Source organism: Pelodiscus sinensis, chromosome 1 (assembly GCF_052426305.1).
Source record: "Pelodiscus sinensis isolate ZL-2025 chromosome 1, ASM5242630v1, whole genome shotgun sequence".
NCBI lineage: Eukaryota > Metazoa > Chordata > Testudines > Trionychidae > Pelodiscus > Pelodiscus sinensis.
The window spans coordinates 315022732-315048065 of NC_143052.1; the positions used below are offsets into that span (position 1 = coordinate 315022732).

Consider the following 25334-nt stretch of genomic DNA (forward strand, 5'->3'; position numbering starts at 1 on the left):
CTTCAGTCAGAATAAAATGGGGCCCTAGGGTCCCTCTTCTGCAGTTAAATACACGCTTAACTTTATGCATGTGAGTAGTTCCATGGTGAAATACAACAGATACCTCTTACGCAGTCACAGTGCCGGATACTGCTGGGAGGAGGGCTATTTCTCCTTGTGCTGCAGCTTAGCTCCATTGTCACTAAGCTGTGCACCCAAAATGCAACAGTACGCTGATATTTGGCTGAAGTACCCTATGAAAGAAATTCATCCATTGCTTGCTGTAGCATTCCATGGAGCGCAAATGAGGCCTGCTGCTCACTGAAATCCACCATAACTGAGTACGGCTCCTTACTCTTCCGTAGAAGCATCTGGGATTTTTTTCCACATAGGATCATTCTAGCTCCTTTATTTTATACTAAATAATCCTTTTTAAAGACTGATTCATCAGAGCTCATCAGATTTGAGGTCAAAAAACTTTAAGGGACTCCATAATCTTTCCACATATAGAAGTGGCCAGATTCAGAGCTTAGTTAAATCTGGACAAACCTTATTAGCATCACTAAATTTCCTCTGGATTTTCAGAATTTGCACTAGAATGCTTAAATAGAAACTTTCACACGGGCAGGTATTACAAAGCATGTAGTTTTAAGTGATTTCTCTCGCACGGCACTTACACTTATGTAGTCACGTCCTCTGCAGTCAATCAACACATGTAGACTAGATATCAAGCCAGAAGTGTGCTGCAATGTGCATTAATGGCACCAAGGTAATGTTGGAAAGCTGAGATTGGTCAGCAAGCAAATGTGTTGACTGAGGTTAAGAAAACTAACATCCCTCTGCCCCTGTGGTTTTTGCACCTGAATCATATGAAAGGAAGATAAAGAAAGTTGGCTGCTCTTAAATATCTCCAGAGATGGAGATTCCACAACCTCCCTAGGCAATTTATTCCAGTGTTTAACCACCCTGACAGTTAGGAAGTTTTCCTAATGTCTAACCTAAACTTTCCTTGCTGCAGTTTAAGCCCATTGTGTCTTCTCCTAGGCTACGTCTACACTGGCCCCTTTTCCGAAAGGGGCATGGTAATTTCAGAGATCATAATAGGGAAATCCGCGGGGGATTTAAATATCCCCCGCGGCATTTAAATAAAAATGTCCGCCGCTTTTTTCCGGCTTTTTTTGCCTCATTAGAGACAAACACAAATACAACAGAGCTTCTTTCCACTGTAGTCCAACGCAAGGGGGACTATTTTGGATTACAGTTTTATTTTAGGCTTCCAAGAAGTCTGAAAGGGGGAGAATGTGTGTGTATACGCACACATGCACATACTTTAGTTCCTCTCTCACTACAACTACAGGGCACCCCTCTTTCACAAAAGCCTATGCAACTGAAGCACCGATTAGCATATTGTCATGCTTCATTTGCATAATTCATTAGAGGCCATTTTTGCGCAAGAGTCTTTGTGCAAAAAAGAGCCATCTACACAGCTCCTTTTTGCACAAAAACACCCTCTTGCGCAAGAGCTATTCTTTCTGAAAAAATTGAGAAGAATGGCTCTTGTGAAAGAGGGTGTTTTTGCCCAAAAAGGAGCTGTGTAGAGGGCTACTTTTTGTGCAAAAGCCTCTTGTGCAAAAATGTCCCCTGATTAATTATGCAAATGAAGCAGGGAAATATGCTAATCTGCACTTTGTTTGCATAGGCTTTTGTGCTAAAGAGATGCAGTGTAGACATACAAGTGTTAGTCCTCCTCTTAAGTGCTGTTTACACTAGATTTTTATTTTGATAAAGCTATGTCCCTCGGTCGGTCGGCTGTGTGAAAAATCCTGACCCTTGAGAGTCATCTATACTAGCCAGTGTAGACTAGTGCTAGGTCAAGAGGAGACTTCTCCCATTGACCTAGCTACCCCTTCTTGGGGAGGTGATGTACCTCCACCAAGGAGAGAACTCCTATTACTGTGGGCACTACTTATGCTGAAGTGCTACAGTGGTGCAGCTGTAGCATTCTGAGTGTAGCCAAACCCTTAAAGATTCATCCCCAAACATCCAATAGTACAATAATGTTGTACTGTCTTCCTGGGTTATGAATTTTTGACAACTGTCCTGCAAATCCTTGAATTCCAGCAAGAAATTGTAGCCCTTCTTATAGGCAGAAGAGGAGAGTCAACCTTTTCCATCCAACCTCCAGCTGAAGATCCAGACACCTCAGCCACTCTTACGGGAGATTCTAACAGAAGACACATTAAATTAGTTTACCAAATGAGAGGCTCAGTTTTTCAAAGCAGTGGTTCCCTAAAATCAATCACTTGAAGTAGTACAGGTAGTGCAGGTAGCATAATCTATCCTTATTATTGCCCAATGCTGTCAATTCTAGGACCTTGCCTTCAGATGCTTATAACTTTGCAAAACTTAAGCCAGACATTTTCTCACTTGGTTTCAGCCTCAGGCTGAAATTTTGGAAAGTTTCAGAGAAGATGATTCAGCCATTACTGAGAAAATGCCGTCCATAAGACAGAAGTCCATGGGAAAAAATAGTTTGCAATCATGGAATTAAAAACTGGACCATAATGTGCACACACATGGGAGCTGAGTTCATTGAACAGGCAATCTTAAGTGTGACATTTCCTACCTTTTGAATGTTTGACTTTGCAACCTTAACATCATTTTAGTCTCATTTTAATATATTATTATCTACAATGAATAAAAGCAAATTCTAAACTTCAAGATATGTAACTGTGTTTAAAATGAATCATTGTGTTAATTGATGACATATTAATTTCCTTTCCTATGCAGCACACGGCGACCAGTCTCCCTTTGATGGAAGGGGGGGAGTACTGGCTCATGCCTTTGCACCAAGCCCAGGGATAGGAGGAGATACTCATTTTGATGAAGCTGAGAAATGGTCACAAAATCATATAGGTAAAGTATTTCCTGTGCCCTTCGCAACAAATTCAGCTCCTTCTACACAAAGCCCTGGCGTTTTCTTCCTATAACTGTTCGTCCCTCTCTCTTATATATAATGTAACATACTTACCTTTGCCTGCCATAGCATATATATAAGGTCTGTATTCTGTGGAGCTTAAATCACTTTACAAAAGTGGGAGAGCAATATTATCCTGGTGTTTTTGTAAGTTAGACACAACTTTAAGTGATTTGCCTATGGTCAAAAGGTGGGCCATTAACAAAAGGAGAGTCAGGAATAGATTGCAGGTTTCCTGACTTCCCATTCATGGCCTCTGAAAAATTCTTACTAAAACATGGGAGAGCAGATAAACTTAAATTAAACCTATAGGATTTCATCACAATGAAAAGATGTGAATTCTCCTGCTTGTGATTCTCTGTTCCATTGTATGTTAACAATTCTTTTCCGCTTTTTTATATATGAAAATTTTAGGAACAAATTTGTTCCTTGTTGCTGCTCATGAATTTGGCCATTCTTTGGGACTGGGTCATTCAAATGTTCAAGGTGCTCTGACGTACCCTATTTATCGCTACTGGGATCCAAACACCTTCGTCCTTCCAGATGACGACAGACAAGGAATTCAGCGATTATATGGTAATTTCAGTGTCAGATGTTAATTTTGATATAAAAAATACCAAAAAGGGATAGATTTTGTCATACTTTAAGTCCCTTACTCAGACAGCCAAACTGGTTTGAATGGTCTACTCTCTGAGCAAGGTACTACTCAGTGAGAGTACCTAAATTTAGACCAAGCCAACATGATATACTTTATCCCTTCCGCCTATTCTTTCTGGAGTCTAAGAGTAAGCTGTCCATATCGCAAAACCACCTAATGGAGTTATAGACCGGGACTGACAAAGGGTCCCCTACACACCAGTGCTTTGCAGAAATCAATGATGGCATGCTGCTAACCTAACTGCCAGTGAGTAGTACCTTGCTCTACCAAAGAGGATATTGAAAGCAGTATGGCTGCTTGCTGAATGTGAGATTGTGTAATGTGGCTGTGTCTAGACTGGCCAGTTTTTCCGCAAAATCAGCTGCTTTTGCGGAAAAACTTGCTAGCTGTCCACACTGGCTGCTTGAATTTCTGCAAGAACACTGACGATCTCATGTAAGATTGTCATTGTTCTTGCGGAAATACTATGCTGCTCCAGTTTGGGCAAAAGCCCTCTTGCGCAAATCATTTGCGCAAGAGGGCCAGTGTAGACAGCACAGTACTGTTTTGCACAAAAAAGCCCTGATGGCTAAAATGGCGATCGGGGCTTTTTTGCGCCAAAGCGCGTCTAGATTGGCACAGATGCTTTTCCGCAAAAAGTGCTTTTGCGGAAAAGCGTCCATGCCAATCTAGATGCTCTTTTCTGAAAATGCTTTTAACAGAAAACTTTTCCATTAAAAGCATTTCCGGAAATCATGCCAGTCTAGACGTAGCCTGTAAGTATGGCAGAATCTGGCCCTCACATCACTGTTCTCGGGGTCAGGACCTACTCATTCTAGGTTACAGTGGCAAAACTGTTCTCTAAAACTATGGCACTTGTGTGTGAACATTTGCTTCCATCAGACACTTCACAAAGGGACAGCAATCATGGTACATATTTCTCTGAATTTTGTCTCAAACAAATACCTTATTGTTTCCGTATTTCTATTCCACAGGCAGAAAAAGAGAAAACTTCTAAAGAACCATGGTGTTTTTAAAGAGAATGAAGAAGTCAGCAAGTGTACTTTTCTTTCACACCAGAAATGTTTCATTTTATTTCTTTAAATGGCAAATGTTTGAAGATCAATTTCTGCTCCTATACATTTAGGCTACATCTAGACAGCAGTGCTATTTTGGGATATCCAAAGTATCCACAAATAGCTATTTCGCATCTTTAAATGCACCCATGACTTCGAAATATATTCCGGTGTCCCTGTAGCCCTCGTTCCATGAAGGTTAAGGGACTTGCTGGAATAGCGCTTTATTTTGAAATTTTAAAATAATCTATTTCAAAATTAGATTGAAATAAGATATGCAATTTGCGTAGCTCAAATTGCGTAGCTTATTTTGACCTACTGGTGCAGTGGAGATGCACCTTTCCTGAGATTTGAAAACCTCTTTAAATGTATTCAGTAGTTTCTATGAAAATAAAAATTCTCCCAGCACTATTCTGCCATCCTACATTCCTGTCTGTCAAACGCTGGTGGTTTGCATTTCACTGGGGGGCTCGGTGACTACTATATGGTCAATGCATGCAGGACAAAAATTGTCAGGTGGGTGCTTGAAGTGCATCTAACATCACGATTTAGGCTCTCTGTTCCCAGCCCATCCCCTTCTCCTCCTTACTGCATATACATACCCAGACTCTGAGTACCCTCCACAAGGCCCAGAGAAAGCATGTAAGGCAGTGAGTGGTTCACAAAGTGTGGGCTGCAACCATCTTGCAGGTAAGCTGCAGGCTCTGGGTTCACACACCCCTATACTGGGGAACCTACACTGGTGCTCCAGCTCTGCAGCTCCCCTCTTGGGGGAGGATCCTCATGGGCCAGATCTAGCTCATGGGGACAGGAAGCAGCTCCATGCACTCCCACTCCTCCTCCTCTGAGCTGGGGGATTGGCAGTCCAAGAAACTGTTCACCTGAAAGCTTTCCCTGCTGCTTCCATTGGCCAGATTCATGGTGCCTGAGAGCGACAGGAGGTACAGAGCCAGGTAAGTGTCGTCCCCTCCGCCCCACCTTCATATCCAAACTTCACACTCCCATTCCCGTCAGGCACCATTACTTTTTACCCTGCAAGGTAAAGTAAGGGCTGGCAGAGCCTTGAGAAGATTGGATGGGTGGCTCACGGACTGGTGGTGTTATCGAGTTAACATCAAGTCAACTCAGGGATGGTCTAGACAGTATTTGGTCCTGCCATGAGGGCAGGGGACTGGACTCGATGACCTCTCAAGGTCCCTTCCAGTGCTAGTATTCTGTGATTCTATGATTCAAGCCTGAGAAATTCTTCCTCTTGCTGAAGGGGTAACAAGATGAGTCAGAGCCCTAGGCACTCCAAGAAAATGACATACATACCCCTGTAAGCTCCTTTTCCTCCTCCGTGTCTTGGCCAAACCCACATACGGCCAGACCTTCAAATATGTTCAAACCATGTTCATATATGTTATGGACTGTTATAAAGAGAATGTGATCAACTGTTCTCCATGTGGACTGAAAGTAGGAGAAGTAGCAATCAGCTTAATCTGCAGCAAGGGAGATTTAGGTTCAATATTAGGAGAAACTTTCTAAGTAACTATAAAAACAGTTAAGCTACGGAGTAGGCTTCAAAGGGAGGTTCTGGAATCTCCATCACTGCAGGTTTTTAAGAACCAGTTAGACAAAAGTGTGTAGGAATACTTGGTCCTGCCTCAGCACAGGGAGCTGGACTAGGGGGTCTTTCTAGGTCACTTCCACCCTGCATTTCTATGATTCTCTGTAGAGCTTAACTGGTGATCATCACAGCGAAACTGACCCTCCAGCCTTCACCCAGCTCCCGTCCAATGTGAATTATTAACAAATGAGCTGGTCCCTGATATAGAGAAGTCATAAGACCAGTGAGCCTAGCAGCCCTGTCAGTGATATCTCAGGACAGCCATTCCCTCATAGAACAGTGGGGGAAGCTAGGGGATCCAATCGTTCCTCCCTGATAAAGGTCTGCAAAGCACAAACAGGGACTTAGCTTAAAAAAGCAGAGATGCCTTCCCTCAATCACTATTACAGGCACCTATCCTAAGTCTGTAAGTAAACACATGGGCTACGTCTACATTGGCCCCTTTTCTGGAAGGGGCATGTTAATTTCAGAGGTCGTAATAAGGAAATCCGCGGGGGATTTAAATATCCCCCGCGGCATTTAAATAAAAATGTCCGCTGCTTTTTTCCAGCTTTTAGAAAAGACGGAAAAGAGCGTCTACACTGGCCCCGAACCTCCAGAAAAAACACCCTTTTCCGGAGGATCTTATTCCTACTTATTCAAAGTAGCATCTACACAGCCAAACTGCTATTTCGAAATTAATTTGAAATAGCGGAGCACTTATTCCAAATTTGGTAAACCTCATTCCATGAGGAATAAAGCCAAATTCAAAATAGCTATTTCGAAATAAGTGCTGTGTAAACACATCAAAATAGGGGGCCCTGGTGGCCACTCCAGCCTCAACCAAGATCACTCCTCTCCTTCCTCCCTCCCCGGAGCCTTTAGGGGTTGACTCTGGCCACAGTGTCTGTGCCAGTTCCAAGCCTGCCAGGCCAGAGCCAGCAGTCACTACCCCTGACCCATTGGCCCCCAAACATGAGCCAGCAAAGACTGGCAGCCAGCCCTCCACCACTCGCCAGGAGCAGTCTGCCAGCTCCCAGGAGCCTGACAGGGGCTGGAGAAGGCGGGCGCCTTCCTGGTCCAGGGTGGAGATCATGGACCTTATTCAGGTTTGGGGGGATTGCCCCCAATGTCCATGATCTCTGCGCTAGAGAGAGGAATGCGGCCATCAATGGCAGGATAGCTGCCAGCGTGGCACTAAAGGCCACATGTGAACCCAGGAGCAAGTTTGCGTGAAAATCAAGTTGGTCTGGAGAGCCCCCCCAACCCTGAGCCTTGACCTTCCCCTTCCCTTTCTTCCCCTTGCTTCCTCCCCCCAAGTTTTCACCCTCCCCTCTCCCCTCCTCTTCTCCCCTCTCCCGCCTCCTTTCCCCAGTCTCACCAGAGTTTCATTCTCCCCCCTCTTCCCCGGGGTTTTGTTAAATAAAGATAGTTTGTGTTCATGAAAATACGTGTATTTTATTTGACATCAGGAAGGGGGGTTAGGGAGAGGTCAGTGGAAGGACGTGAGGGAGGAATGAGGCACAAGCCCCCACTGGGGCAGACCAGAGAGGCTCTGAGGGCTCCTCAGGATGGAAGCTCGCCCGCAGGGCCTCCTGGATACTGACAGCCCCCTGATGGACCTCTCAGATGGCAGCCTGCAGAAAGTTCAGACAGGTCCGCAGCAACGCGTCCATGAAAAGCACCAGAGTGCCCAGAGGCAGCTCTGGCTTCATGTTGCAGAGTGCTGTGATGTCCCGAGTGAAGGCAACCAGAGCACACAGAGACAAAATGGTTTCCTGTCCCTCATGGAGGTAGGCAAGCAAGCAGGGAAACCTGAGAACTGGCTGTCCAGGGGGGTGCCTTTAAGCACAGGCCTCAGACAGCCTCAGGCAGCAGCCACACGAAGTAACTCCTGACCTGATGCCCTGCCGGACCTGGTTCTGTCCGGCCTTAAATGCGATTCACCGTCCACTCAGTGTGGACGCTCTATTTCAAAATAGCAAAAGGCTATTTCACAATGCATTTCGAAATAAGATATTTTGAAATAATGCTGTAGTGTAGACATACTCTGAAAGAAGAAATCAGGCCCCTGAGTAATTGAAACAGATACTTCAAAGAGTTTAATTGGAAACATGTGCACAGTAAATACAAACACTATATTATTTACAGGGGAGGGTTATTTACAGGTGACTGTTTGTGACACACAGCATGGCCAAAACCTGAGAAATAAACTTAAAGAGTCATCAGCATTTGTACAATGCCCCTTAATAAATATAATAACATGGGTTGGGATTAAGCTGCTGGATATGGAATGGAAAACAATCTCCAAAACAGGAAACACCACAAGATTAGGGGAACTCCTATTACCTAATATAGTGAATTATCAGAAAGTGTCAATTCAACAGGGGAAAACACTGATCCCCTTCCCATATTCAGCCATCACAGGAAGATTCTCTCCCCACTGAGAACCACAGACAATGATATCCCAGACCCCCTCAGCCTTTTACCCTCCTTTGCTAACTGTTGTCTGGTGACTCCTCATAGGCCCAGAACCCAGGAGGGCAAGAGTAAAGTGCTGAGAGAGACTAGAAACCTAACTATTCAGGAAACTTTTTCTATAAGGTGGAGGATCATAGCCTCTAAATTTGGAGGACGAATGATATGTGCACAGTAAAAACAAACACTCTATTATTTACAGGGGAGGGTTATTTACAGGTGACTGTTTGTGACACACAGCATGGCCAGCACCTGAGAAATAAACTTAAAGAGTCATCAGCATTTGTACAATGCCCCTTAATAAATATAATAACATGGGTTGGGATTAAGCTGCTGGATATGGAATGGAAAACAATCTCCAAAACAGGAAACACCACAAGATTAGGGGAACTCCTATTACCTAATATAGTGAATTATCAGAAAGTGTCAATTCAACAGGGGAAAACACTGATCCCCTTCCCATATTCAGCCATCACAGGAAGATTCTCTCCCCACTGAGAACCACAGACAATGATATCCCAGACCCCCTCAGCCTTTTACCCTTCTTTGCTAACTGTTGTCTGGTGACTCCTCATAGGCCCAGAACCCAGGAGGGCAAGAGTAAAGTGCTGAGAGAGACTAGAAACCTACCTATTCAGGAAACTTTTTCTATGAGGTGGAGGATCATAGCCTCTAAATTTGGAGGACGAATGATATCTGCTGAGTACCTTCTTTGAAGGGCAGAGTGTTCTGAACTCCCAATAACATCAGAGGGAGTTTGAGGACACTCAGCAACTTATGGGACTGGACAATACAAGCACAGTTAAAGGCCCTGGATATCTAAAGGAAATCACCAAAATCCACAGTTAGATGTTTAAATGCCAATTAAAGCCACCCTTAGTGAATTCCTCCCGCATGTGTAATCCCCTAAGTAGTATAAGGGCCCTACCATCAATCAAACGTTAGCCCTGCCCCCTGCCCCCGGAAGTCCCGCCCCTGACCGCCAGAATTCCCTTCTCCCCTGTCACCGGAAGTCCGGCCACTGGATGGTAGTACATCCGGGTCAAGAGGGACAGCTGACCGGGTGTCATGTGACCCCCGTTAGGCCCGTCCCCTGTCACCGGAAGTCCCGCCCTTGGGGGTAATACATCCGGGGTCAAGAGGGGCAGGTGAGCGGAAGTAAGGAGTGTCATGTGACCCCTCTAAGGATTTGCCCCACCTCCCTCTACCAATCAGGAAGGGTTTTTCTCCTGTAGGACCGCCCCGCGAACCGCTTTGACCAATCGGGGGGGCAGTTCTGGGATCCGATGACTCGCCGAGCAGTGGGTCATGTGACCCCTCTAAGAACTTGCCCCGCCGCCCTCTACCAATCAGGAGGGGGTCTTTCCCTGTAGGACCGCCCCGCGAACTCCTTTGACCAATTGGGGGGCAGTTTTGGGACCGGATGACCCGCCCAGCAGTGGGTTGTGTGACCCCTCTAAGAACTCACCCCGCCTCCCTCTACCAATCAGGAGGGTTTTTTCCCTGTAGGACCGCCCCACGAATTGCTTTGACCAATCCGGAGAGTGCAGTTCCGGGACCCGTTGACCAGACCGGAGGCGGGTCGTGTGACCCCTCTAAGAGCTTCCCGTGACACCCTTTGCCAATCAGAGCATAGAACTTCCCCGTAAGTTCTAGCACCACACAAAAGAGGCCCTCTTGTTCCAAGAGCGCGTGTTTCAGAGAGCGTGCAAACGCTGAGCGGAAACATGGCTTCTTTCACCAACTTTGTTTTGGTGCCGAGAAGAAAGCGCTACATCAGCGACAGTTCCGAGGAGGAAGGAGAAGTTGAAGGGAGCCCTTTGGCCCAGCCGCTGATGGATACACCAATATCTGACGCCGAAACCCAACCGCTCACGATGCAGCCAGACAAGCTAGATGGCCTGGAGGAAGAAGGTGCCCATGGCTCCCAGGAGTCGGACAAGACGCATGGAAAAGAAGCCAAATAGGTAAATGAAAGATCGAAGTTGGGGCATCATGGGGTTAGGAAACCGGGATTTTGAAAACTTTAAAAAAAAAATGACCAGAGCGTCTTACATTATTTCTTTCTGGCAATCTTTTGACAGCTTGATGATGCCTTTCTAGCTGACCGTCAGACCCGGGACAGCATTGCATCGGATGAGGAAGACGAACCGGGCCCACCTTGTTTTTGCTCAATACTGATACAAAGCATTGAAGAGAACGCCAAGGATGATACTGGTGTATCCAATAGCAGAGGGGGCAAAGGGCCCCTTTTCGCCTCTCCCTTGTCCTCGGAACTGTTGCTGATGTGGCGCTTTCTTCTCATGTGGTGGAAGGCCCTCGTCACCAAAACAAACTCCAAACTTCTGGTGGGGGTGGTGAAGGAGTCCATGTTTCCGCTCAGCGTTTGCACGCTCTCTGAAATACGCGCTCTTGGAACAAGATGGCCTCTTTTGTGTGGCGCTAGAACTTATGGGGAAGTGCTATGCTCTGATTGACAGAGGGTGTCACGGGAAGCTCTTAGAGGGGTCACACGACCAGCTTCCGGTCTGGTCAACGGGTCCCAGAACTGCACCCCCCGAATGGTGAAAGCGATTTGTGGGGCGGTCCTACAGGGAAAAAAACCTTCCTGATTGGTAGAGGGAGGGAGGGTGAGTTCTTAGAGGGGTCACACAACCCACTGCTGGGCGGGTCATCCGGTCCCGGAACTGCCCCCCGATTGGTCAAAGCAGTTCACGAGGCGGTCCTACAGGGAAAAAACCCCTCCTGATTGGTGGAGGGAGGTGGGGTGAGTTCTTAGAGGGGTCACATGACCCACTTCTGGGCGGGTCATCCGGTCCCGGAATTGCCCCCCCATTGGTCAAAGCGGTTCGCGGGGCGGTCCTACGGGGAAAGCCCTTCCTGATTGGTAGAGGGAGGTGGGGCAAGTCCTTAGAGGGGTCACATGACACCCCTTACTTCCGGTCACCTGCCCCTCTTGACCCCGGATGTATTACCCCCAAGGGCGGGACTTCCGGTGACAGGGGACGGGCCTAACGGGGGTCACATGACATCCTTTTTACTTCCGGTCACCTGTCCCTCTCGACCCGGATGTACTACCCTCCAGGGGCGGGACTGCCGGTGACAAGGGAGAAGGGACTTCCGGGGAGTCGGGGGGGGGGGGGGGACTTCCGGATTCAGGGGGCGGAGCTAATGTTTGATTGATGGTAGGGCCCTTATACTACTCCCTTACCCCATAGAGAGCTAGCAGATATATCGTTCAGTCACTGTAGCTGGCCGCATACCACCAAGCTGAAACAGAAGCTGGCACAGACAGAGCACATTGTTCTCCAGAAATCCCCACTGAAGCAATGGATGTGACAAGGTAGCAGGAGCTCTTCGTTCTATTTGTCTGTGCTTCATTCCCCGAGCACTCATCCAGGTCAGATGTCTCTTAGGACCTGAGTTGCCACCAGCTGGACAATGGGACTTGGGTCATTCTGTAGGACCTGGAGAGCTGGAATTACAGAGAATATGACTCACTTTTCATATAGTCACCTATGCCTGCAGTAGCTGGAGATTTAGTACCAGTGAGTACCAAGCTACAGCAGCTCTCTGTACAAACAAAGCTTTAGGTTCCTCCATTGGGATCCTTCCAAGCTCCAAACTGAGATGGAGGAGGGGGGAGAGGGGAGACCCTGACCCTACCAGAAACTCATCCAATTGGAAGGTGCTCCATTGACTCAATAGCTTCTGCTTTTAAGTTATTTTACATCTCCTGACAGAAATAAATCTGATGGTGTGGAGTTTGGGGTAGCAAAAAGTGGCTCCCAGGGAGCCGATGGAGCCCAAAGAGTGGATCACACAGGTTGGGAAGAGGCATTGCCAGGATAGCCAGGAGATGCACTGACTTATATCACACTGGCTGCAGTTTCCTCCAGGTACGTCTACACCACAAAGTTAATTCAAAATAACAGCTGTTATTTTGAATTAACTTTAATAGCATCTATACATGCAAACCGCTATTTCGAAATTAATTCGAAATAGCAGAGCGCTTAATTCAAATTTGGTAAACCTCATTCTACAAGGAGTAACACCAAATTTGAAATAGCTATTTCAAATTAAGTGCTGTGTAGACAATTAATTCAAAATAGGGGGCCTCCAGCCCTTCCCAGGGAGCCCTGGTGGCCACTCTGGGCACAACCAGGAAAACTTCCTCTCCTCTCCCCCTGGCCCCAGAGCCATTAAAGGAATAGACCCTGGCCCGTGCCAGATCCAAGCCTACCAGCCAAGAGCCAGCAGTGGCCACCGGGGCCCCTGAGCCAGTAGCCACAAAACGTGAGCCAGCAAGGCACTGGCAGCCAACCCTCCACTGCTCCTCAGGAGCAGTCTGCCAGCACCCAGGAGCCTGACAGGGGCTGGAGAAGGCGGGTGCCTTCCTGGTCCAGGGTGGAGATCATGGACCTTATTCAGGTTTGGGAGGGATGCCCCAGCATCCATGATCTCCGCACTAGACAGAGGAACACGGCCGTCAATGGCAGGATAGCTGCCAGCCTGGCCACCAAAGGCCACATGCGAACCCAGGAGCAGGTTTGCATGACAATCAAGTTGGTGCGGTGAGACCCCCAACCTTGGGCCCTGATCTTCCCTTCTCCTTTCTTCCCTTTGCTTCTCCCTTCCAACTTCCTCCTCCCAGGTTTCACCCTCCCCTCTCCCACCCACTCTGTTCCTCTCTCCCACCTCCTTTTCCCAGTCTCCCCAGAGGTTCACCCTGTTGTTCAATAAACCCAGTTTCTATTTTTGAACATACATGTCTTTTATTTGACATCAGGAAGGGAGGCTAGGGAGGAGTAAGTAGATGGACGTGAGGGAGGAATGGGGCACGAGCCCACGGTGGGGAGGACCGGGGTGGCTCTGAGGGCTCCTCGGGGTGGACACTCTCCTGCAGGGCCTCCTGGATCCTGACAGCCCCCCGATGGACTCCCCGGACGGTAGCCTGCAGCAAGTGCAGCTGGGCTGATGGCAACAACCCTACGAGACGCACCGGTGTGCCCAGGGGCAGCTCTGGCTCCATGTGGCCGAGCGCTGTGGTGTCCCGAGTGCAGGCACTCAGGGCACTCCAAGACAGGACTGCTTTGCTGTCCCTCATCGGGGTAGACAAGCGAGCGGGGAACCCAAGAACTGTCTGTTCGGGGTGGGGGTAGGGTCCCGTGAAGCACGGAGCTCAGTTAGCCTGAGGCAGCAGCCCCACACACTATGTCCTAACCTGATGCCCTGCCAGCACTGGTTCCGGCCAGCCTGAACTTCGGTTCAGGGTCCACTCAGTGTGGACGCGCTATTTCAAAATAACAAAATGCTATTTTGAAATAGGTTTTGTGTATAGATGCATAATTCGAATTAGCTTATTTCAAATTAACTATTTCGAATTAAGTTAACTTGAATTAACGCTGTAGTGTAGACGTACCTCTTTCAGAGCAGACTAAAGCTGAATCTGTCCTTTGATGTGTGGCTGATGCACTTCACACCTGTGGTATCAGTTACTGCTTGCTTGTCAGCTAAATTTCTTTATAACTCACTAATGAATAGGATTTCACCTGTATTTGTTACTTACAGGTCAACAGATGTTCCATGTCCAGCCATTTCATATTCTTGGTGTCCGTATGTTCCAGGATGATGCCTAAATAAGCAGTGTAAAATAAACATCAATAAAAAACCTTCTCTTGTTAAGTGCAAGGTGATAACATTGGCCCTTTGGCTTCTATTGTGAGTCTAAGGTGAGCTGTAGGCAAGACAATACTAGAAAAGTTTAGCGTCCACACTGAAGAGAATAAGAGAAAAAAATTAAGAATGTTTACATAAAACCTCATTTGCTTTAAACAATCTATGTTCCTCTTGCCACTGCTGTCAGTTATTGGAGATATACTAGGATAGTGTATTAATCTAGTGGTGTGAACAAAGGGGCTGGGGCCAGGAATAAGTGCGTACTAAGCAAGGATCTCACCTGGATAAATTAATTAGGCCACAATGCTTGCCTGGCTTGCATGGGTGTGCTAAGGAAAGGATGGCACAGGGCCAAAGGGGAGGAATCTAGTGCTTCCTGGGCAAGGCAATCAGGAACCTGCAACAGCAGGCACTGTGTGGCGGTGGGCTGCCTACCTCCCAGTGATGAAGCACCAGTAAGGAACAGTGAACAACACTGAGCTTAGGTCTATAGTTTGAGTCCACACTAACTCTGACTACTAAAAATAGAGTGCAGGTAAGATGACAGAAGCAGTCGGAGGAGCTAGCCACCTTGAGAACAGACTTTTGGGTTTGGATGGGATCATCCTTGGAATAGTTAACCCCTCCTGCTACTCCTGCCACAGCTACTCTATTTTTAGCACACTAGTTTGATCGGAGAATAAACATACCCTACGTGACAGTGTGCCAGCCTCTGCTACTAAATGACTGCGCCATCTCAAAGCATTCTATTGCAAATTACAAATTCCTCCTAACACCACACTGGAGAAGTAGGAGAACATTAACATCTCCATTTATGCATGAGAAGTCACAGCATGGAGAGATTAATAGTAGCTCAGTGCTGCACACAGGGACTTTTTCTGTCTACCTCAAAGGGAATACCAAAAGGGACACGGCACACTTTCTCTCACCAGCTAACTTGGCTGCAGCTGCCCGGATCTCTTCCCAGCTGCTGCGGAAGTATCTGATGGTGCTTTTGTAAAAGTTCTCCAGTAGCTCAGCCTTCTCTTTGGCCTAGAGAAAATCAGGGGCACATGAGCTCTCTCTGGCTAGAAATGCCCTTTGACTGCCAACACATGCCTTTACAAACCACAAGTAAACAGTCTGTGTTCCTCTTGCCACTGCTGTCAGTTATTGGATTCACTCAGACTTTTTTTTTAATTTAAACAAGTAAATAGAAGAAAGGACAGGAGGCTGTGTAGAAGTGGGGAAAGTGGGAATCTATGGCAGATTTACATTCCTCTCACCCTCAGTCCTGTATCCCACTCTAATAGGGTACGTCTACACTACAACGTTAATTCGAACTAACTTAGTTCGAATTACTTAATTCGAACTAAGCTAATTCAAACTAACGGATCTAGACTAAAAAACTAGTTCGAATTAGCATTTTACTAATTCGAACTAGCATGTCCACATTAAGTGGACCCTGAACCGGGCTTAAGGATGGCCGGAAGCACTGCCGGCAGGGCATCAGAGGAGGACTTAGAGCGTGGAGATGCTCTCTCAGGCTAGCCGAGGGCTGTGTTTAAAGGGTCCCAACCCCCACCCCGGACAGACAGTTCTCAGGGGTGCCCCGCTTGCAAAGCAGTCTTGGCTTGGAGTGCCCGGAGTACCCACACTGGGCACATCACAGCACTTGGCCATCAGACCGGCTGCACTTGCCGCAGCCTGCCATCTGGGGAGATGGGGCAATTGGGGGGCTGCAGGAGAGCTTCCACCCCAAAAGCCCGCAGAGCCAGCCCAGTCCTCCCCATCGGGGGCGCGTACCCCATTCCTCCCTCAACTCCTTCCCCTTACCCTTCCCTAGCCCCTCTTCTTGATGTACAAAATAAAGGACAATTGTGTTCAAAAATGGAATCTGTCTTTATTGAACAAAACTGGGGGAGACTGGGAAAAGCGGGTGGGAGAGGGGAAGAGAGAGGGTGGCAGAGGGGAGGGCAACTAAAATGATCAGGGGTTGGGAACAGGTCTCATATGAAGAGAGGCTAAAGAGACTGGGACTGTTCAGCTTAGAAAAGAGGAGACGGAGGGGGGACAGGATAGAGGTCTCTAAAACCAGGAGTTGGGTGGAGAGGGTGCATACAGAAAAGTTCTTCATTAGTTCCCATAAAGAAGGACTAGAGGACACCAAAGGAAAGGAATGGGTAACAGGCTTCAAACTAGTAACAGAAAGTTGTTCTTCACAAAGCACAGAGTCAACCTGTGGAACTCCTTGCTGCAGGAGGCTGTGAAGGCTACAACTAGAACAGAGTTTAAAGGGAAGTGAGATCAAGCCATGGAGGTTGGGTCCATGGAGTGGTATTAGCCAGGGGGTAGGAGAGGTGTCCCTGCCCAAAGTTTGTGGAAGGCTGGAGAGGGATGGCACGAGACAAATGGCTTGGTCACTGTCTTCGGTCCATCCCCTCCAGGGTCCCTAGGGTTGGCCGCTGTCGGCAGACAGGCTACGGGATAGATGAACCTTTGGTCTGACCCAGGATGGCCATTGTATGCTCAGGGCTCAGGGTCGTGGGGTCTCAGTGGACCACCTTGATTTTCATGCACTCCTGCTCCTGGGTGGCCAGGCTGGCAGCTCTCCTGCCCTAGCCGGCCACCTTCCTGTGCCTAGTGCGGAGATCGTGGACGAGGTCCACGATGTCCGCACTAGCCCAGGAGGGAGCCCGCCTTTTGCGGTCCCGGGCAAGCTCCCAGGACCCGCCAGCCTGGTCCCGGGAAGAGGGGGAGGGCTGGGGGGCATCGGGTGGGTGGCTCGATCCGCACCAGGTGCAGGGTCTGCTGGCTGGGTGCTGGCAGGCTTGCACCTGGCACGGGCACCGTAGCCATCCCGTGCCCCTTTAAGGGGTCCGGGGCCGGGAGGGGGGCATAGAGTTTCCCTGGTGTTGGCCGGAGTGGCCACCAGGGAAACCTGGGGAGGGCTAGCCTCCCACTAGTTCGCATTAAGGGGCTACACAGCCCTTAATTCGAACTAGTAAGTTTGAATTAGGCTTAATCCTCGTGGAATGAGGATTACCTAGTTCGAACTAAGCGCTCCGCTAGTTCGAATTAAATTCAAACTAACGGAGCGCTAGTGTAGCGCCTATGAAAGTTAGTTCGAACTAACGTCCGTTAGTTCAAACTAACTTTGTAGCGTAGACATACCCATAGATACTTACATTGCCCATCACACATTCCCCCTGCTTCTACATCACAAGCCTATGCTGTCAATAATCTCATATAATTCTATAGGTCACTCACAAGGTGTCTGCAGATATCCATCTGGAGCTCCTCAGGGTTCAGCTCGGTTCTCCAACTAAGATGCTCATTAAGTATAGTTTGGAGCCTCTTCAGTCCCAAAAATGGGGCACAGAGATGAAATGTAGCTCTGCACTCCTGAAAAAGAGGGTTGCACCAGTGAATTGTTCCATAACACGTATTGTGCTCATTCAAATGGAACTCATGTCCTTGACTGCTCATCTACCCCAAGAATAAAAGGGATTCCCCTGAAGTAATAGACAGAAATTTGCCAGCATGACTTTAATAGGGGGAAAGGGATTCTACTTCTGGAGTATTGCATCCAATTCTGGGCACCCCATTACTTAAAAAATGTTGATACATTGGAGAAAGTCCAACGGAGGGCAACAAAAATGATTAGGAGGCTGGAACACATGATTTACAAGGAGAGGCTGAGGGATTTGGGATTATTTAGTCTTCAGAAGAGAAGAGTGAGGGGAGCTTTGATAGAAGGCTTTAACTACCTGAAGGGGGATTTCAAAGAGGATGGAGAGAGGCTGTTCTCAGTGGTACTAGATGACTGAATGAGGAGCAATGGTCTCAAGTTACAGTGGGGGAGGTCTAGGTTGGATATTCGGAAAAACTATTTTACTAGGAAGGTGGTGAAGCACTGGAATGGGTTACCTAGGGAGGCAACGGAACCTCTAAATCTAGAGTTTTCAAGTCCTAGCTTGACAAAGCGCTGGCTGGGATTGTTTAGTTGTGGCTGGTCCTGTTTTGGGCAGGAGGTTGGACTCAGTGACCTCCTGAGGTCTCCTCCAAACCTATGGTTCTATGATTTTATAATACTGAAAACTGGAGATAGCAGCAATGTTTTTTCAGAACAGATGTAGCTATGAAAGCTGCTTCACTAGGCATAGCTGTGATCTTTCCTCTGTTGTGGGGAGGCAGGAACGTGGGGTGCAGAGATAGGCAGGAATGAACTCTTGGGATCAGACCCATGACCTATCCTGAACTCCAGTGAGACAACCCTGGCTGCTAAGGACCAGCCTGTCTGGGATTGACTCAAAAGGAGGGCAATGAACTGAGGGAAGAATTTAGGTCTCCACTGCAGGAAGGAATAGCAGAGCTCCCCTGGCAACAGGAGGAAGATTCTTTTTGCTTAGTATTTAAGTCACTGTCATTCTTACCATTGAAACTTCAGGGCTTGGATCTTGCAGGTGCAGCAGAAGCGTGACCCAGCTCTGTCTAACCTGCTTGGCAAAATAGTCCTTCCATTTTCTCTTTGCAGAGCCGGCCAGGATACCAAACAGGACAAAGGCCAATGCACGAAGAGTGTTGTCCTTCTATAGCCAAGAAAGCCACACAGGTTGGTAACGAAGAGATAACCACATCATGTATCTAGCACAGCTGTCTCTTCTACATTAGAGTAGAGTGATTCCAACTACAGAAGTTTAGAAGAACTGGAATTAATCAAGTTTGGGCCAAATGTGTTGATTCTTCAAAATACTTTGAAGACAGTTCAATTTTGACAAAATTCTTCCAGAAGCCAAGTAGGGGTACTTGGTCAGCTTCTTGGTGACCCATCTAGCAGGCTAACTGAGATCTTGGGCTTCCTGGCCCTCACCTTCAGAACAGCCTGTCTGGCAGGCTGACAAGGAGCCAGGAAATGTGTACCCTGGCACCTCTAATTCCCAGTGCTTCCAGGTTCCCTGTCTCCAGCATAGTCTGCCAGTAGACTGCCCTCAGGCAAGGCTCCCAGTAGAGCTGGGTTGAGAATAGTATTACTGTTTCACAAAGAGATTTGAAATTTGGGCTGGGGGGGTGTGTCCCCCAAATAGGAACAAAACCAAAATTTGAAATCTCAAACTTCTCTGCAAAATGGAATAATTTCAACCAGGTGACATAAAAATCGTATGGAGCAGGCCCAAAACAGTCTATTACACCCTGTATGCCCATTTTCCTTGTTATGCAGCTACCTAATCTAGTATTCATACTTCCTTTGCCATTCTCATTGGAAATAAAGATGAACAGAAGGGTGAGACTGAAGGAGCAGGGATGGCATCCTCATTTTCTTAATTCTCTGCTCCGCCATAAAACACATCTCTTCCCTAAGGCCTAAAATCACTTCATTCTGACATGAACAATGCCCAGTGAGGACACATCATGCATTGTAAATGGAGCCTCATCAATGTCAGCTGAACTGGGGTTGAAGGCTTCTGTTCACGTACATTATCGAAGTACTTCCGGATCTGTATGGTGAGGTCCTTCCCTTTCAGCTCCTTCAGGACTTTGGCCAGTGCCTTCATGCATTCGATAATGATTTCAAAACTGAAAGTCTCTTCTAAAGTCCTGATCAGTGTCTCCAGAAGAAACTTCTTGTACTTTTTCACCTGTTCAGACATATGACATTAAAAAACACTTTCCACTAACCACATTTCTAATATGTTTTTTTAGCAATTATGAAGCAGTGGGAATTTCATCTGCCCCCTAGTGACCTATAGCTATATTTTACATCAGGTACTAGCTACAATAAGCCAAACTCTGTGCCATATTACACCTATGTAATCCTATTAGATTTCTAATTACTTAGATTTGAAGGCCAAAAGGGACCATTGTGACCTCCTTCACAACACAGAACCTCCCCAAAATAATGTCTGTTTGACTAGAGCACCTCTTTTAGAAAAACAGCCCATCTTGTTTTTAAAGTTGCTACTGATAGAGAACCCACCACAACCCTTGGTAAATGGTTCCAATGATTAAAATTACCATTAAAATGTATGCCTTACTATCAGTCTGAATTAGTTTAGCTTCATTCCTCCCCCCCCCCCCCCATTGAATCTAAAGGCACATTTTCTAGCCCTTTGAAAATTCTTGTGACTCTTCTCCAATTTATCAGCATCCTTCTTGAATTGCAGGCATGATCCTGACATAGTATTCTAACAGTTCTCACACCAGTGCCATAAGCAGAGGTAAAATAACTTCTTTATTCTTATTCAGAATCCCTCTGTCTATGCCTCCGAGGATCACCTCAGCTCTTTTGGTCACAGCTTTGTACTGGGCGCTTACGTTCAGCTGATTATCTATCATGATTTGAGTTTTTTAGTGTCTCTGTTTCCTGGAATAGAATCTCTCATCTTGGAAGTATGGCCTACACTCTTCATTCCTAGGAGTATACATTTACATATGATCATATTAAGTACATATTGTTTCCTTATGCCCAGCTTACCAAGGGAACCAACCTGCTGTGTATTGACTGCAAAGAGGTTACAGGGGTATGAGAGAGCAGAAGTTGGCCTAGTGCATTGTGCATGGCCTCTGTAAATCCTGAGCAATTGTTTCCTTTAGTTTCTCTAGTTATGCTGCATTGTATTCAGTATTCTATCTTACCTTCTCAGGTGCCCCATAGACTACATTTCCCAGGCCTCTTACAGCCATTCGACGGACAATCCAGTAGTTGTCCTCTAACCTTTCTTCTAAGATGTGTAAGACAGACTTAAGCAACTTCTTCTCCCTGAGTATGGGATCAGTCATTAGCTGAAATAAAATCAACATGTCCATTAGCTCTAATATGTTCATTAAGATAGCGAATATAATTTGAGGAGACACGTAATACACTGTAATTTATTATTCTATATGAATGAGTACTGTGTTAAAAACATGGATTTTTCCTTTTAGGCACTATAATGGGTGATTGCTCATCCCTTGAGAGCCTCTCAGTGACTGCATTTGATACCACAGTCCTTTTCTCGCCCAGGTGCATCCTGCCAGTCGATCTTAGTGAGTCTTCCATGGCTCAGCCCTCTGGCCAAGTCCCAAAGTCCAAACAAATGCCTTTTAGGTCCTGTTGCCCTCACTAGGGTCTTCAGCCCCAACTCTGGACCCTTTATATTCTGTTCTTTGTTCAACCTCTCCATAAGCCCTGTCCCCTTCATCGGGTTTATGCCACTGGGGAACCTGGGCCTGCCCACTACTCTTGGTTCCAACCTAGAAATAGCAGCGAGTCATTGCTTCATTTCAGTTCATTGCTACTTTTTCCTTGGGTTCTTCCTATGGGGCCACTTTCAGTTTCTCCCTCAAATTATATGTTTAAGGCTCGTAAGGACTCTCTCTCTGCAAATTCAGCTTCAGAAAATGCTGCCTGAAATAAACCCCTGTGAATTGGTTTGGCCAGAGAATAGCATCCTTTCTTGGCCCTCCACTTCCTGAAAGAAACTGACCTAATAAAGCCCTGTAGCTCCATATATCTGAGCCAGCTGGGCTCTGATTGGCAGCTTTCATGAGGCCTCTCTAGGCAGACCTTGAAAACCCACGTTTGTGACTCCTTTCCTAGGTGGGGTGTAGAAAGATTTTGGGGCACAAACAGATTCCTAGAACCACCAGATGAGCCTCTAAAATAGCGACTTAGCGTAAATGTGAAATATGACACAGACGTTATAGCAAGGCTGTGGAGAGGGAGGATGCTCCAGTAGTTAGCAGCCTAGGACTTAGGAGGTTCCAGTTCAATTTCCTGCACCCTCAAAGACTTCCTAGATGATGTTGGGCAAGTCACTTAGGCCTTCTGTGCATCAGTTTCCTCTTTGCAAAATGGGACTAATAGTGTTTCCCTGCCTCACAGGGGTATTGTAGGGATACATACTTTTAAAGAGTTTTGAGGCACTCAGATACTACATTATCATTTTGAAGTACTCAGATAATACAAGTTTCTAAAAGGATGTTTTAAGGAAGATGGAGAAAAATTGTTCTCCTTGGCCTCTAAGGATAGGATAAGAAGCAATGAGCTTAAATTACATCAAGGGAGGTTTAGGTTGGACAGCAGGAAAAACGTCCTGCCTGTCAGGGTGGTTAAACCCTGCAATAAATTGCCTCAGGAGGTTGTGGAATCTGCATCACTAGAAATATTTAAGAGCAGGTTAGACAAACACCTGTCAGGGATGATCTAGACTGTGCTTGGTCCTGCCGTGATGGCTGGGGATTGGACTCGAAGACCTCTCAAGATCCCTTCCAGTTCGAATGTTCTATGAATCTATTATTCTACATTAATGAGAATCTAAGATAGATGTTAATGTATTTGTATGTTGCTTATTTTATAGTATTAGGACACTAGATTCATTTAGAAGATTTGCTGAGCTAGACCAAAATCAGGAGCTGTTGGTTAGTATTAGCCCTAGGAATTGTCAGAAAAGGTCTAGTAACTCAAATTCTATGGCTACATCTACATTGGCATGATTTTGCGCAAAAGCAGCTGCCTGTCTACACTGGCGGGGAGTTCTTGCGCAAGAACACTGACATTCTAATGTCTAAAATCAGTGCTTCTTGCACAAAAACTATGATGCTCCCGCTCAGGAAAAAGCCCTCCTGTGCAACTGTTCTTGCGCAAGAGGCCAGTGTAGACAGGCCACATTAATTTCTTGTGCAAGAAAGCCCAATGGCTAAAATGGCCATCGGAGCTTTCTTGCGCAAGAGAGCGTCTACACTGGCACGGATGATTTTGCACAAAAGCGCCTCTTAGCGCAACAGCACATGCCAGTGTAGACGCTCTGTTGCGCAAATATTCTAACGCAAAAACTCTCACGTTAAAAGTATGGGTATGTCTACACTACAAAGTTAATTCGAACTAACAGCCGTTAGTTCGAATTAACTTTAATAGCGGCTATACATACAAACTGCTAGTTCGAATTTCAATCGAACTAGCGGAGCGCTTAATTCGAACTAGGTAAACCTCATTCTACGAGGAGTAACGCCTCGTTCGAATTAAGTAGTTCAAATTAAGGGCTGTGTAGCCACTTAATTCGAACTAGTTGGAGGCTAACCCTAATCAGGTTGCCCTGATGGCCACTCTGGGCCAAACCAGGGAAACTTTTCTGCCCCTCTCTCAGCCCCAGAGCCCTTAAAGGGGCACGGTTTGGCTACAGTGCCTGTGCCAGTTGCAAGCCTGCCAGCACCCAGCCAGCAGACCCTGCACCTGGCATGGCATGAGCCAGGCACCCGCTGCCACCCAGCCCTCCGCCTCTTCCCAGGACCAGGTTGGCGGCTCCTAGGAGCCTGCCCAGGGCCACAAGAGGCAGGCGCCCGCGTGGTCTAGTGCGGAGATCGTGGACATTATCGAGGTTTGGGGGGGAGGCCTCCAGCGTCCACGACCTCCACACTAGGCACAGGAATGCAGCCGTCTAGGGCAGGATAGCTGCCAGCCTGGCCACCAAAGGCCACATCCAAATCCAGGAGCAGGTTTGCATGAAAATCAAGATGTTCCAGTGAGACCCCCGACCCTGAGCCCTGCGCTTAGAACATAAGAACATAAGAATGGCCGTACTGAGTCAGACCAAAGGTCCATCTAGTCCAGTAGCCTGTCTGCCGACAGCGGCCAACACCAGGTACCCCAGAGGGGATGGACCGAAGACAATGACCAAGCGATTTGTCTCGTGCCATCCATCTTCAGCCTTCCACAAACAGAGGCCAGGGACACCATTCCTACCCCCTGGCTAATAGCACTCCACGGACCCAACCTCCATGAATTTATCTAACTTCTCTTTAAACTCTGTTATAGTTCTAGGCTTCACAGCCTCCTGTGGCAAGGAGTTCCACAGGTTGACTATAAGAAGAACTTTGTGTGAAGAAGAACTTTCTTTTATTAGTTTTAAACCTGATGTCCATTCATTTCATTTGGTGTCCTCTAGTCCTTATATTATGGGAACTAATGAAGAACTTTTCTTTATGCACCCTCTCCACACCACTCATGATTTTATAGACCTCTATCATATCCCCCCTCAGTCTCCTCTTTTCTAAGCTGAAAAGTCCCAGTCTCTTTAGCCTCTCTTCATATGGGACCTGTTCCAAACCCCTAATCATTGTACTTGCCCTTTTCTGAACCCTTTCCAAGGCCATATCTTTTTTGAGGTGAGAAGACCACATCTGTACACAGTTCTGAAGATATGGCGTACCATAGTTTTATACTTCCCCTCCTCCTTCTTCCCCTGGCTTCCCCCTTCCAGCTCCCTCCTCCCAGGTTTCCACCTCCCCTCTCCCACCCTCTTTCTTCCCCTCTCCCACCTCCTTTTCCCAGTCCCCCAGAGGTTAACTCACCCCCCCCCCCCGCCTCCAGTTTTGTTAAATAAAGAGAGTTTCTATTTTTGAACACGTGTCCTTTATTTTTTACATCAGGAAGAGGGGGCTCGGGAAGGGTAAGTGGAAGGAGGTGAGGGAGGAATGGGGCACGAGCCCCCGATGGGGAGGACTGGGGTGGCTCTGCGGGCTCCTCGGGGTGGAAGCTTTCCTGTAGGGCCTCCTGGATCCTGACAGCCCCCTGATTGACCTCCCCCAGATGGCAGCCTGCGGCAAGTGCAGCCGGGCTGATGGTCGAGTGCTGTAATGTGCCGAGGGCATTCAGGGCACTCCAAGACAGGACTGCTTTGCTGTCCCCATCGAGTTAGACAAGCAAGCGGGGAATCCTGAGAACTGTCTGTCCGGGGTGGGGGTCGGGTCCTTTTAAGCACAGCCCTCGGCTAGCCTGAGGAAGCAGCTCCACACCTTAAGTCCTAACCTGATGCCCTGACGGCACTGGTTCTGGCCAGCCTTAACTTCGGTTCAGGGTCCACTCAATGTGGACATGCTATTTCGAATTAGCAAAATGCTAATTCGAATTAGTTTTTAGGTCTAGATGCACTCATTTGAATTAGCTTATTTCGAATTAACTAA

General features: G+C 47.1%; 1 protein-coding gene across 2 annotated transcripts; it reads right to left on the bottom strand.

Moving 5' to 3' along the window:
* Window positions 1-11877: 11877 nt before the first annotated feature.
* LOC149525867 (maestro heat-like repeat-containing protein family member 1) lies at window positions 11878-19898 on the bottom strand. 2 transcript variants are annotated; one of them, XM_089776460.1, is made up of 5 exons: window positions 18830-19898; window positions 17664-17798; window positions 15344-15446; window positions 14305-14370; window positions 11878-12210 (listed from the first exon to the last, which is right to left on the bottom strand). In XM_089776460.1, exons 1-5 carry the CDS (start codon window positions 18830-18832, stop codon window positions 12137-12139), a joined length of 381 nt encoding a protein of 126 aa, XP_089632586.1. In that variant the 5' UTR covers window positions 18833-19898; the 3' UTR covers window positions 11878-12136. The 2 variants fall into 2 exon arrangements, with proteins under 2 accessions (XP_089632586.1, XP_089632585.1); XM_089776459.1 differs by lacking the exon at window positions 18830-19898 and having other exon boundaries at window positions 17664-17903.
* Window positions 19899-25334: the final 5436 nt, after the last annotated feature.